The sequence below is a fragment of the Aythya marila genome (genome assembly GCF_965140915.1).
Source record: "Aythya marila genome assembly, chromosome: 2".
Lineage (NCBI taxonomy): Eukaryota > Metazoa > Chordata > Aves > Anseriformes > Anatidae > Aythya > Aythya marila.
In genome coordinates, this window is record NC_139043.1 from 152105422 (window position 1) to 152120510 (window position 15089).

Here is a 15089-nt window from a genome sequence, read left to right on the forward strand (position 1 = left end):
AATTTGGGCTGCACATTAGTTTTCCACCATCAAGAACAAATCACATTGTCACTGCCAATGAGTGGCATTGAGTGGCGTCATCCTTGGATCCAAGAAAATTCACAGATGTCTCCAACTCCAAAAAGCCAAATGTGGGAAAACAGGAGTTTGAGAGTTGAGCTATGGTTAGAAGACACAAGTCAAATGCTGTCTGAGGGCTACAGGGAAAATGAGGTCCTACACATAGCTTCCCAGTCCTCTCCAAAAATGAAGTGGAAGAAACATATCTAGCTGAATTAGCAAGGACAAAGGTTCTGTTACCAAGCCATTGCACCATGCTACAGCACAGGATGAAAGGGGGGAAGTTTTCTGTTCTCAGGTGCTTTGCTTGAAAAGGATTATTTTTTTTCCTATGTGTGTAAAAGGACAGGTGTGGTTTCCCAGATGGCTTATAAATTATTTAATCAGTAATGCCATAAATATGACAATTAATAAGATGAATAATACTCTTTGATCATAAGCTTCCTACTTCATTATGGCTACTAAAACAATATGGGGCCACTGAAACCCTCTAACCTAATCACGTCACCTGAAAAGCAGCACACTCTAGCCCGTTAACATTAAAATTAAAACAGTGACCTGAAAGAGAAGCCTAGATGCCTAACAGCATACTTGGCTTGAAAAGCAATTTCTTATGCACTGCTCTACTGATCAAATCAGCCGAATGTATCTTTACTTGCAAGTAATAGCCCCTTACAGGAAGCAGCTCATTTTCCCAGAATCAGAAAGTAGGCTGCCTGTTGCAGGGAAAAGATTGGTAAAACTTGGCACTAGACAATTTCTACATCGTCTACCTCTAACATTCAACAGATTCTTTTTTACAGGAAGGATGTCCACACTGCACTCTGCCACACACTAAAGTGTGGCTAAAGGGTGATCAAAGAGCTCTGTCTCACAGACCCACTTTTTTTTTTTTTTTTTAATAGTAATTATTTCAAGATGAGGCTGAAGGGGCCATAGTTGGTTCCCCTGATCACAAGCTGGATTTCTGCTTGATTCCATTAAGAATCTGTATTAGGGGGCAGGGGATTGTCACAAGAAAAAACAGTACCCAAACTCAGAAAACCAAAGCAACAGCAAGAAGTTTTAGTAACCAGAAACATAACAGTGTGCATATTTGGAAAGTCTTCTCAAAGTAGGACAGGGCCATTAGCTTCTTATTTTGTCTAAAGAAACTTTCTAAGAAAAGGTTCCTGCTTTGCATTCCCAAGGAGCTCGAGGTAACACTTGTTGGGGGGCCAGTGGACTACTTCTAATTGTAAAAGTTTTTTTGTGGGCAACGTGGAAATCAGGTGAGAAAGGAATCTGGAAAGGCACTGGGCATTGGAGCCTCAGGTGATGTGTCTGGACTACATTTATCACAGAGGATTTCCAGCCACAAGCACTAATATAAAACTAAGTGGCGTTTGCAGGAAATGCTCCATATGCTGGTCTTAGTTAAACTTCAAGCTGAATTATCAGCCTTGTCTAGATACTGATGGAGTACTGCCAAGTGCCAAGGTCAAGGGAGGTTGTCATCAGCTACTGTTCCTCTGACACTTCTGAAAATGGCAATCTGTAGTGCCTGTGATAAGACAGCACGTTACTTTCATTAGCAGAGGACAATGGCAGTAAACTTTCTGGTAGAGAAGTGTATGAATTCCTAGGAAGAATAGTGTCACCTAGGAGTCTTTCAGAAAATACAAGAATTTATCAATTCTATTTCCTAACATTTCTGCATTCATGAAAGTTAAGTTTACATGGTTTGCCTGTGCTCACAATGAAGAGCCTGCATGTTCACTAGATCCTGAACACACTCATTCAATTTCTCCAATATGGTCTGCAAGACTATTACCACCTTAGGTGGCCATTTTTATTACCTCCCCTAGTTATATTCTGCTAATATGTACAGGAAAAGGGAAAAGGGGAAGGGGAAGGGGAAAGGAAAAGGAAAAGGAAAGGGAAAGGGAAAGGGGAAAGGGAAAGGGAAAGGGAAAGGGAAAGGGAAAGGAAAAGGAAAAGGAAAAGGAAAAGGAAAAGGAAAAGGAAAAGGAAAAGGAAAAGGAAAGGGAAAAAGCTACCATGCCATATTCTGAAATTCAATGATGTATTTTTAGCCAGCTGTGTCTGGCAATTAGCTACCTGAAGTCAGAGTATAAATGAGAGTTATAATTTTTCTTTTACTGTATCTAAACCCTTGGCATCCTTGTTTTCCAAAATGCTCTAGGCTGAAAATAGTTCTTTCTGGACAGTGAAGATGTGTCTCAGTCCAGGGCTGGGACAGAAGTAAGTGTCCAAAGACTGAAGGGGAAACCTACATGTACTGTTTTACTAAACATGTGTTGCTGTTACTGTTATAGTAGCCATCATCTGCTACAGCATTTTTGCTGTTCCTGACATTCCTTCCATCACAGGAAAGGAAATTCTGGCAAGAGCTGACAGAACCTTAGATAATTAGGGATATTTTTAGGGATAACTGAATACTCCATCTCCAAAGTTCTTCCACTGTGTTAAAATTATCCATATCCACAACAGTTCATCAGTGCCCAAATCACTGGGCAATAAAAGTAGTATTTAGGAGGGGAGATGTTGTGCACTGATGTTATTACAGAATCATGCAATGGTTTGAGTTGGCCAGAATCACCTCCCTCAACCTGCTAGCCACACTGCTCTTGATGCAACCCAGGACACGGTTGGCTTTCTGGGCTGCAAGAACACATTGCTGGCTCATGTCCAATTTTTATTCACCATTACCCTCAGGTCTTTTCCTGGAAAACCTTTCTGGCTGTCAACAACTGAGTGATTTCCAAAGACTTACAATGGATAAGAATTCTATCTTCTGGCCCCCTATAGTTCACCTCTCCCACAAAAACAGAGAAAGCAGTATCTTACATTCTGCACAGATATTTCATCCTACATCCAGCATTCCCAGCTTAACAGTTTGATTCAAAAGTAGCATCCAGCAGCTGTTATCTGATTTACTCCCAGATCATTAAGGACTGCACCTGAGGAGTAAACCAGAGAGATTTACTCACTGCCCACACACCCTGAGTGAAGCAGTGTGGTGAGTAAATGGGTTGCACAAGTCCTTAAAATTAATTTGCTACATTTAAAAGCAGATTGTAAGAGAATTTTGGAACTATACAATTCTCCAAAGCCTATAGATTAGAGGGCCTCAAGGGTGTTTTAAAGAAGTTCTTGCTATTAACCAAGTGTCCTTTGTTTCCACAGATGCTACAGTTGAGATTTAAGCAGCACTTCATGATCTGACTCTCTTCCCATGAGACCCACTGGAATTTTAATACAGCCTCATTGGGAAGAGCAGGTAAGAGCTTAGGCTTCTAATGAGGCACTGCTGAAGCAGGAGGAACAGCTCTTACAGCATGAAGAAGTTATTTCAGCAAGCCAAGTACCTTCCAGGTGATACTCCAGAAGGTATCTTAGAAGATATTCTAGATGGTCTCATTTATAACCATAATAAAACAGATGTACCCTGATACCTGTTGCCACTACTCAGGCTGCTGTTTTACTGATCCTGGTTTGCTTTCTAGGCATCATGACACTAGGAGGGACAATTTCTACTTTTTGTTTGGCCCAGCAAAGCAGCAAGCCACAACAGTCCCTTGCAGAAGCCAAAATGAATTCAACCTCAGCTTGAGCTTCAGTCTGCATCTGGGATTACCAGAAGCAGGGACATTGAGGGATATCACATAGTTTTACTATGGTTTTACTTACACAGGAAGGGGAAGATAACCTTTCAGGAAAGATAAGAGGGTTATAAAATGAATAAGAAAACGAGACCACAGAGGCAGTACTAGAGAGAAAGAAAGAGGTCAAAGTCATAAGCAAGTAGGTGAATACACATATTATAGATGGACACACCTGGTAGAATCTAACCCGCGGCCTGTTGTAAGAGCAGGAAATAAATACATGTCTATGGCAGCTGTCTCTAATGCAGCACATTTCAGCACCTGATCCCATGTTAATAACACGCCACTTTATTCAATGCACTGTTCCATTTATCTACACCAGCCTACTCATCCTCTCTTATCTGTTTGCCTCTGTTTTCGGACAGGGGCAAGTGGCATACTGAATGACACTGAAAGCTGGTCTTGACACTGAACTCTCACCTCGTTGCTGAAGGCTCTTCTGTGTAGAAGTCATTCTCCATTTTCTCGGTGATGGACATTTGGCTTACTGCCATCGGCCCTCTTTCAGCTCCTTTCCTGCTCCAGTGATTTACAAGATTAAACAGGGGTTCATTATTCCTTTGATGTCCTTGTATGCCAGATAGGCTTGCACCAGCTGAACTTAGCAGGACTATTTGTATTAAGTTCTGATTTTAATTAGTTCCTCTATTTCGAAACCCTCCTTTGAGTTCCTCAGGAGCTGAGGTGCTCTGTGGAAATCCATCAAATGGACTAACCACAGGGTAACCACTTGAGTTAGCAGCAGGGAGGGGAGGACTCCACACTTCTTTGAATAAAGGTTTTGCTGGCAGCACAGTGGACCCAGGAGAACTCTTTGCATATAGGTGAGAAGAGCAACAGCAGATAAGTGCATATGAGAGTGGCAGGACTGATGAACTCAACATTACCTACTGTTTGCTTGCCCAAAAGACTACCAGTGTTTTCAGGCTGTGGAAAGGTACATGAGCAAAAACCTCATCAACAGATTATTCATGAAAGTAAAAGTACTTGTGTTAATTTTAGGTGCTATGAGCAAGGCCTAATATGACAGCAGCTAGGGACTGCTTTCTAAGAGACTGTGCTGGTTGCTTTGTGCCAGACAATCAGTACCAAATAGATTAAACCTGTAGGTGATCTCAAAACTGACCACAGCAGTCACTGGAGACCATTTGCATCACACAGGCTGATTTATTTCCAAGCATTAGGAGGAGGTTCTTGAAACTGTATATACACCTTCTTCCCATCTTATGTGCACAATGGCCAAAACACTTGCAGTGACAAATCTAGGAGATGCTTTTTCCAGTACCTTCTTTTGCAGCAATCTCTTTCTGAAGTAGGATTAATCAAAACTATCTGGACCGAGAAATATCTGGCAGGTACCTCACCATTCTCCAAACTATTAATCTTTTTATAGCCAAAGGATTGGTTGCTTCTTGGGCTATGAAGAGGCAGAAATTGAATTTATTTCTCTTTTATCAACCTCAAATACACTGCAGTAAGAAAAAGCCCAGGCTTGTTTGACTTCTGGAAGAAAGCAAACGCTACTAGTTTAAAAACAAAAATAACAAGAAAAACACTGCAACCTTTGGGGATAGATATTTTTAAAATATGCAGGTATCTGAATATTTCATGTGCGTATTTCTGTGCATGGTTAACCCATGTAAGTATTTAATGTGAATGCAGAAGTCAAAATTTGTTACTGCTGGGATTCAGACCAGAGAAAGGTTTTCATGGGGACTGCTCAGTTTTTACCAAATATTCCAGTTTTCTTCCTGCAGTAGCAAATCCTAAAGTAATTTCAGCATTTGTTCTCTATTTTGCCTGATGTCTTTGAGCAGCTAATCTGGGCTACCTTCTCCAGTGCAGATTCAATGCCTAGAGCTGTTCAGGTCACAGTATGAAAAGTCCACTGAGATCCATGATGTTGGGAAGTAGCTACAACTGTGAACATATTAGGGAAAAAAAAAAAAAAAAAAAAAAAAAAAAGTTTAAAACATGGGGTTTTAATTCAAGAAATTCCTGAACCCAGCTCTGTTGGGGGCAGTGTGATGATGTACAATCTGCAGGATGCTTTTGTTCATAAGCCCAAGTGAAACCACCACAGGTCCCCATCCTGGATAACTGGGGGATCTGGACACTGGGCATGCCATGGTGTACACCTAACACACAGGTTAGAGCTAGCCCATAGGACTGTAGCGGCTACAGCTACAGTTCACAGATGATTTATTGGCAATCGTTTGCTTATTTGAGCTGCTTTTCTTGGAGTTACTGGGTACTAAAATGTCCTTGAACAGTGAGTGGTGAGTCATTTGGTGACTTCTGAAAACCTTCAAAGTTCTTTTAAGTGTGATAACCCGGATATGTTGTTGAGATTAGCTATTTTACAGTCCATAGCCTCCTGAAAATCAAAGCTGAAAATGACTTCCTAAGACTACCTCCACAGGTATCCCATCTACCAGCCTAGAGGATGAATCCAACCCACATAAGTCCATCCAGTCTCTCCAGCTCACGCAATGCTGACTCTTGGACAACACATCAATTGCTGCTTTTCCTGCTTGCTTCTCATGGAGACACAGCAGCTATAGTCAGATACATTTGTCTCAGGAGCCAGGCTTCAAATCCACCTCTCCAGATTCGTATAGAACAGAGATCATAGAATAATAGAAGCATTCAGGTTGGAAAAGCCCTCTAAGATCATCTGGTCCAACCTTTAACCTCGTACTACAGTCCATCACTATATCATGCTACTGGGTTCTAAATCTACACATTTCCTGAAGACCTTCAGGGATGATCTTTAGCACTTAAGGCAATGCTGTTCACTCTTTACCAAATTGTATATGGGGAACTTCCTAGGAAAAGTAGGGGGGAAGGAAAAGTTGAGAGGAAGGAAAAGTTGAGAAGAAGGAAGGAAGAAAGGAAGGAAGGAAGGAAGGAAGGAAGGAAGGAAGGAAGGAAGGAAGGAAGGAAGGAAGGAAGGAAGGAAGGAAGGAAGGAAGGAAGGAAGGAAGGAATCACAGAATCACAGAATCACAGAATCACAGAATCACAGAATTTCTAGGTTGGAAGAGACCTCAAGATCATCGAGTCCAACCTCTGACCTAACGCTAGCAGTCCCCACTAAACCATATCCCTAAGCTCCACATCTAAACCTCTTTTGAAGACTTCCAGGGATGGTGACTCCACCACTTCCCTGGGCAGCCTGTTCCAATGCCTCACAACCCTTTCAGTAAAGAAGTTCTTCCTAACATCTAACCTAAAACTCCCCTGGTGCAACTTAAGTCCATTCCCCCTCGTCCTGTCACCAGGCACGTGGGAGAACAGACCAACCCCCACCTCGCTACAGCCTCCCTTGAGATACCTATAGAGAGCGATAAGGTCGCCCCTGAGCCTCCTTTTCTCCAGGCTGAACAAGCCCAGCTCCCTCAGCCGCTCCTCGTAGGACTTGTTCTCCAGGCCCTTCACCAGCTTCTTCGCCCTTCTCTGCACCCGCTCAAGCACCTCGATGTCCTTCTTGTAGCGAGGGGCCCAAAAAGGAAGGAAGGAAGGAAGGAAGGAAGGAAGGAAGGAAGGAAGGAAGGAAGGAAGGAAGGAAGGAAGGAAGGAAGGAAGGAAGGAAGGAAGGAAGGAAGGAAGAAGCTCTTGGCCTCCTCCACTCTATCATCACCTCATGGGTGGTTATTGAAAAATGTGAAAACAATGTGACTGCACCTTGGCACAGGAAAGCTCCATCTTTCTCCCTCATCTCTCATAGCTACATCCAGTCTTGCACATATGGTTACACCACTGTGGATTGAGTGGCTGGTGTCTACATGAATAGCCACCTTCAAGTTTGCTGCAAAACTGCATGCATCTACTGTCTGAAGTCAGTGATCCACTACAGAGCTCTGCAGCTATTCCTGGATTCACCACTCTCCTCTCAGGGGATTCTCAAGGAGACTTTGAGATGAATGATGCAGTGTACCAAGTGCAAAGGGAGGGCAAAATGCCCATCATGCTGTGACAAGAGCACTTTTGCCCCCTGAGGGACATGGATCTAACGTGCTCCTTCTGCAGATTCAACAGCCTGGATGTTCCAGTTCTCTCCTGCTACCACGTTTTAATATAAAAAATATAAATAGTCCCAGGAATATTATAATTAGCTGGTTAGTCACTGGCATCTCTGGAATGCAGACCCTGTATGGCAAACCACAGGACACTGGAGACATGCTGACAGTTAAACACAGCCATTACAGGCTATAATTGTAGGCTACTAGTTTTACAGCCGGTGTCTCTATAGTAGAATGCCCAAATGTCTTTTATAGAGCTACAGAAAAACACGGAGATCATAAATATGCTGGCATTTTGCTCATCTGTGAATGAAGGTTTCAGAGATGGGGAAGAGAGTTAGATTGCTGAGGTCAATCCGTGGCACAACCCATAATGCAATGTCTGCTATTCTTCACACCATGGCCTTTGTGACTACTTAGGAGACAGAGTCAGGGCTTTCATGTTTCCTCCTTTCCCCATTAACACCATCCAGTGTGGCTTGTACGTTATGCATAATGTTATGCAGTGGTTGGAAGCATCCCTCCCCAGGGTTAATTTTTCCTACCATTTTATAAAAATGTGTGTGCAAGTCGTTCTTTACTTCTGTGGCAGATTCACTCTGAAAATAGGAACCAACATCTGCTGAGTAGCATTATCTCCTCTGGTGGACAATGCTGAAGACCAGAGCTCAGCTCATTTTTACATCTAGGATCATGCAGATTTCTGCAACCAAATCCTGCATGTCCTGCAGGTCTATTTTAATAACCAAATAATTCAAATGTGAAGTTTTAAAACCTCATGAAGTATAATTCATTTTTCAATAGCTTGATAATTCATGTGTTGTTTCAATGTAATATAACAGTTCATAAAACTACACAAGGGGTATATCTTCAGGGTGCAAAATTTTATCATTGTTTTCCTGCCTGGACACAATTCGTAGTAGGCTATGATCCCTTGTTGAACAGTGATGGACCAAAATAACAATATAGAAATATATGAGAGATTAAGTATTACAACTGTGGTTTTATTTTGAATATTTCAGGGCAGATGAGTTAAACCCTCTTCTGTTTTCGTTTCCCTTCTTGATTAAAAAACAAAACAAAAACTCATGGTACCCACAAGGATTCTGAAAGAAATTCATTTTAAGTATCATTAAGCATTGCTTTAAAACATCAGACTTTCTGGAAGAGAAACAGTGTTTATCCTGGTATCCTAACCAGATTTCTCTCTTTCTTGCAGAATTCCCAGTGTGATTCCTAATGCGTGCAGACACATTTATATTCAGAATTTACGTGTTGTGAACTGCTCAGCAGATGCTGCTTCACTTCACTGCCAAAATTTGTATCAGTAGTACAGTAAAGCTGCCTATATATCCTTACCTCATGCAATCATATTTCACTGTGGCAACCATCATTTGATGCTACAGCTCGTGATTTTTCATTTAAATGCTGTGATACCAGAGGGTCAGCGTACAGCCTTCTGCTATGAGAAGTAGCCCTGTCCATTGCTGTTTGTCTCCATTACTATTACTTCACAGCTGGTTCCAGGACTTTGTGTCTCTGACAGTCTGAAGCCTTCTTCTAATGCCTTACCTGAATGTATTTCTTAAATAGCTGATACCCATTTTTTATGATACTCTTTGTCCTTTAGCTTGAGTGATTCCCCTATCTCCCTTCAGCTATTCCCCTGATCTATTTGTGGAAGGCAATCATATCTCCCCCTTCCACCTGCATGTTACAGTTTTGTAATCTCCTGTTGAAAATAGGCTCTCTGGCTCCTGAACACAATATTAGTTTCTTGAGACCAAACCCATTTTTCCTGACCAAAGAAGTCTAAGCACGCTCTTCTAGATAAATTGCAACCAAAACCCTGCCCATTCCCATGAATTCCTCCCTATCTCTACAAGACCTACTTTACCCTATCCAACAATGACCATGGTCTTTTCCTCCAGCTGTACAGCTCTGTGGCTTACAAGCATCTGCTAAGACGCCGTCAAAAAATATGGGTTTATGGCACAGATTCCTGGTCCTGATCCCTAAGTCCCATAACACATCCTTTGAACAAATGGTCCCAAGTCAGTTGGAAAAAATCCCAAGCTTTTGAGACAAACCAGTTCCTCCTGCATGATAGCTTGATCCTAATTTATATTGTGGATATTCACAGAGAAGATTAGACCTAAAACTGGACCTGAGGAGGTCCATCATTGTCTGCCCTCAGGCTTGTTATTCCCTTTCCTAGAAACTCCATCATTACTTCCCTGCTAGCCAGTTTCTGTCTCATTTTATATCTTTTATTAATATCTATCCTTTTTAATTTTAGCAATTATTTTCAATACAGTACTCTGGCAAATGCTTGCTGAAGTTCAGATAGATGAGATTAGCTTAGTTCTGTTTCTTTAAAGAAAAGAAGCACCTGCCTTTTGAAGGGAAAATATCATTTTAGTCTGCTGGTTCTCTTCCAGCTGATAGCATCCTTTTTCATGCAGTTATTTGTTGGGTTGTGCCTGGGCCATGCTCTCAGCTGTGCCCCTACCCTCAGCCTCAACCCTAACAAAATCCCACACATCTTCCACTGTTCAGTGACACCACCAGCTCCCTTCATTGCACAAAGTTAGTCCTTTTATACCTCATCTATCATCTAGCCTTTATGTTTACTTTTGCTGATCCAAAGTGACTCAATTCACATTCAGCTAACTGCAATCAGACACTTAGAGGTCGCTGGTTGTGTTATTATGTGTACGTAGGTATTGTATATGGGAAAGGGCTGGCATTGGTGATATTCTGTGTGAAACAATTGCCTGTGACATGTGCTGCTGCATTGCAATCAATTATAAAAAAAAAAAAAAAAAAAAAAAAAAAAGGACTTTAGGACTTTTCTCCTTCTTACTTCCAGTTCTGTCACCTTATCCCTGCCAGAAAGAGGAAAGGTGTTTGCTGTAAGAAGCCTTTTAATACAGCCTAAACACAACCCTAAAATGAGGTTAGCTGCAACATCCACCCTATGGGGCTCCACTTTATGCCAGTCTAGAAACAAACTTGTGCAGGATGCTGCTGCGAATTGCCGTGCTAGGAGCCTGCAGGCAAGTACCAATTTTGGCTCTCATGAAGCTTCCAAGTGGAGTGGAAGACACAGGTATTAACTGCAAATCCTTTAATAGTTGAGGACTAGTTGGCAGAGGAACTGCCTTCCCCTCTGTGCTGTCAGTGGTGAATCCACAGAAACCCCAGAGCTGAAGTGCTCTCACAGGTGTGAGGAGTGGGTGGAAAGCTGCTCCTCAGAACTGCAGCACAGTCCTCTTTGGGGCAGCACAAAAAAAGCCCTTCAGCAGCAACTACCAGCATAACACATTATTTCAGAAAAGGAAATTCAGTGGTCTAAGCCAACAGAAATTTTCCAATTACTTTAGCTCAGAAAATGCAATGATATTCTGCTGGAATTGGACTCAAGGGCCTGCAGTCTTCTGAAACTATCACAGTGCATGCAGGGAGTGCATAAGTAAGCATTTTGGTCCCATACTGATCCATCTGCAGCAGCACAATGACCTCTAGACCATTTTTAGTCAAATATTACAATAACCTTGTTATTAAGCCACTCCATAGGACGATGAGCCTTTGTGCTTTAATGGTGAACAGAGGATTGTGGTGTCCAGTAAATGCCTGCACCATGCTATCTGTCCAACCAGGAGAACAGAAACCTTGCAACAAATAAAATTCTGATTAGATATTAGGGAAAAAAAAAAAAAAAAAAAAAAAAAAAAAAAAGAAAATGTGATAGCAGCAAAACTGGAACAGGGGCCTAGGGGACTCATGGAAAATCTGTCTTTGAAGATACTCAAAACTCAACTATACAAGGCCCAAAACAATCTGTTAATTTCAAAGAGGACCTTGAAGTTAGGTCTCACTTCCAGCAGAAGGTTGGACCAGATGACTTCCATTGTTTACTTCCAACCTGAACTAGTCTACAGTTAAAAGACAGAAACACTGCAGAAGAGTATAGTTATCTACATATATAAATGTGCATGTATATAAAAATGTATACCTCACTGTACTCAATACTCTTGCATTGGACCTGAAGTGGAACACTTGTCCTTTACGCTTCCTATCAGATTTTATTTTGAAATCAAATGAAAGCACAGGGTGTATCAATTAGCACATGAATTAAAATTCTACTCTGATAAACACGGACTAGACATAGGCAGCCATTTGCAACACCAGACTTCTGGAAAGCATCACGTAGAAGATGATCTTGTGAGAGGGATACAATCCTCCTACTCATTTTGAGCTGCAACTTCCACCGCAAACAGGTTCCTTCAGAATTAGTATGGTTATCTGTTGTATATCTCTACCATTTGCACAGCCCGGGAGGACTGTCAGAATAAGTTGACACAGTTGACACAAGACCTAGAAGTGGACAGCAGTTGAGATTGGGTGTATGGGGACTATGGGGTTGCGTCTGACAACCAGAAAAGGTGCTACCACCCAACAACATCACAGGCCTAGGTGAAGCCAGACTGCAGCCAAAATAGCTGCCTACAGACAGCACAGTTGAACCGATATTTTGTGCAGGCAGTGAAAGTCCCCCAGTGAAAAAAACTCTTAACGTGTAGCAGAGCTGTCAGACCTTTACCATTTTGACTCATAATCAACCTTCAGAAGAGCCTCCTGCCTCTCACCACAGATTTTGGGTCAATCAGAGATATTCACAGCACATCCTTGCTGCACAGATTTTCTCTGCCAACAGCTCAAACAGTCTTGGGTGGGTAGAAAAGAAGCACAGCCCCTGCATATGTCTGGGAAATTAAGTCCTTCATCTGCCTGGAAGGATGTATCAGAACCCACAGAAAACCAAATCTGCTTTCCGCTTGATTTCTCACCAGTGTTTCAGATGAGCTGGTTCTTCTTGTAAATTTCTTTCTCTCTTTCTTTTTGTTTTTCTCTTACATACATATGTATAACCTGATCATCAATGGTAATTACTATTGGTTGTGGTCATCCCACAACAATCAGAGACCAAATAAATGGACATTCAAACTCACCAAATGTTGAGTGATTAAAAAAATAAATAAATACATAAAAAATCTCCAATCTTGTTACTTTCCTCTGTCCACTACTCTAAGACCCACTAGCTTTTTAATTTTCTGCCATGTCAAAAAAAAAAAAAAAAAGAAAGAAAAAAAAAAGCAAAAAAAAAGCTCATGATAAATTTTCTGTCCATGGTCAGATAACTCTTTTCCAGTCCTACAGTTTCTAGACTAATTCTCCATCACTGAATGTGTTAGATTAAAAAAATGACAGCTAAACTGTGTAACAGATAAGAACATCACACCAGAAATGTATAATTCTATTTTTTCAACCCCCAATTTACAGCACAAAAAGTGTGTCTCTTTACCTGGAATCTCATCAGTGTCTCCATTGGTATGCTTGAATCGATCTCCTTCCACACGGACGTTTGGACACAGAACATCTGAAAAAGCAAAAGAACCAGTACAAAATTATTACAGGTAAATACATCATTTTGCAAGATATGGAACTAACAGAACCTGATTTCTTGGGATTTGTACACTTCCATGTGGTCCCATTGCAAAAATTATGTTCCCTGTCTCTCTCTACATGCCCTAAATTCCCTTCCCCTATCCTATCCCTTAACCACAGGCTAGGCAAGAGACCAAAGACACTTACTTCATCTGGTTTTGAGCTACCTTTTTCTTGACCAGCCAGCCAAGAAGCCAAACAGAGCCTTCCCCACAGCTAGGTCATTACTTTGGCTTTCTTTCATTACTCCATAAATCTTCATGGAAGGCACAAAAACTTAAGAATATTTAAAATATGATTCCATTGTCAGATTTGGTGAGAAGGCCCATCTCAAGGCCCAGTTAATATTTGGGTGCTGCTCAAACTTTTCAGATAGATAGAACAGCTCCTACTCATAAATATATAAATCTCTACCTAAAACAGAAAGAAGATGGGAAGCAGAATCTGGAGCACGGAATGATGAACTGACTTTGATCGTGAAAAGGTCCCATAAGAAGCCAGTGTCAAAGTGAAGCCCACTCTCAGGTATCTTACTGAGTTGTGCGTGGTTCCCCTGACAACACTGCTCTAGGGCCATGACTCTTATGTGTCTGTTCTCCTTGAGTTTGCTCAAGCAGAAAGCATTATTAAGTATGACTAAAACTTTGAAGAACATTCAGCCCTATACACAGGCTCCAAAGGAAATCATGAAAATACCCAGTCATTTCTCATGCTCCCAATTAGTGTCATCACAGCTGTGGGTAAATGCTTTTCTGCGGAGAACTGTCTACCTATTCACCTCTTTCCTGACATATCTTTGAAGCAACATTTATTTATGTTTTGTTTTCCCAGATCAATAGATAATTGCACACTTGTAATCAATGGGGACAACCAGCTCGAGGTTTAATGAGAATGTACAAATGAACCTCTGACTACACACTGCATGCACAGCCCCACATTCATGTCCTTTCTCTTATTTAAATGCAGCCAGGTGAGGAAAACTAAGTCCCATTCTTCCATTTGCCTAATTGTAAACACCGTAATATATATATATATATATTCTGCAGTTGCAAAACTTGTCTTGCTGCATAATATCATCTTCACCTGATATTTCATACATTATTCCTTCAGTTGTTGTGCTTGTCAAGGAGCAGCAAGGGCTAGCTGCTTCCAAAAGAGCATGGAGCCAGGAGTCAAAGCAAGAGTGACCCCAGCAGAGGCAACGCCCTCACCAGTGGGACACAATTCCACAGGGCTCTCTGAAGACTTTCTTGTTTCAAGGCTTACCTTGAACTCTTCATGAAGCTACATAAAAATTGTGAGGTAAGAATGATTTGTCTGAGGATGTTGACAGCAGAACCTACATTTCTCCTCCTGCTTTCCAACTTCCAATAAAAAATCTGATATTCCACAATGTTTAGTTAAGCCTAGCAATGAAATCAGATATTTTTCCTGTTTCATTGTGCTGACGAATTTATGGGCCAGATTATCAGATGCAGCTGAGATATGCTAAGCTCAATGGAAACAAAGAAGACTGTAAAATCCATTGCCAGAAGTCCCAAAAGCCAACACAGCAATAAAAAGCAGTTGAACACATCCAGCCACCCTTTGCTGCAGCAGCAAAGGAGACCACAGAGCAGTCACTCTTAGTAGCATGTGTTATCCAGGGTGTTTAGAACTGGGACAATTTTGTATCAACACAGCACAAAAGTGTCTTTACTCAGCCAAGCATCTGCTGCTGCATAGTTCACAAAGGCAAGGAGTTTGTCAGTACTTGTAGAGCACCTCAGTCAAATTCCTACCAGCATGTTTTTGAGAGAAACACCAGCATGGTCTGTAAGGTACC

The 15089-nt window shown here is 41.5% G+C and overlaps 1 protein-coding gene across 1 annotated transcript in view; it reads right to left on the minus strand.

Annotated features, from left to right (window-relative positions):
• The window catches only part of COL22A1 (collagen type XXII alpha 1 chain), a gene marked incomplete at its 5' end in the record, with an annotated part of 198133 nt that overhangs the window by 142918 nt on the left and 40126 nt on the right, over positions 1-15089 (minus strand). Inside the window, one exon of the mRNA XM_082755403.1 lies at positions 13122-13196. Within this exon, the coding sequence (XP_082611529.1) occupies positions 13122-13196 (75 nt within the window). The remainder of the gene's footprint in view (positions 1-13121; positions 13197-15089) is intronic.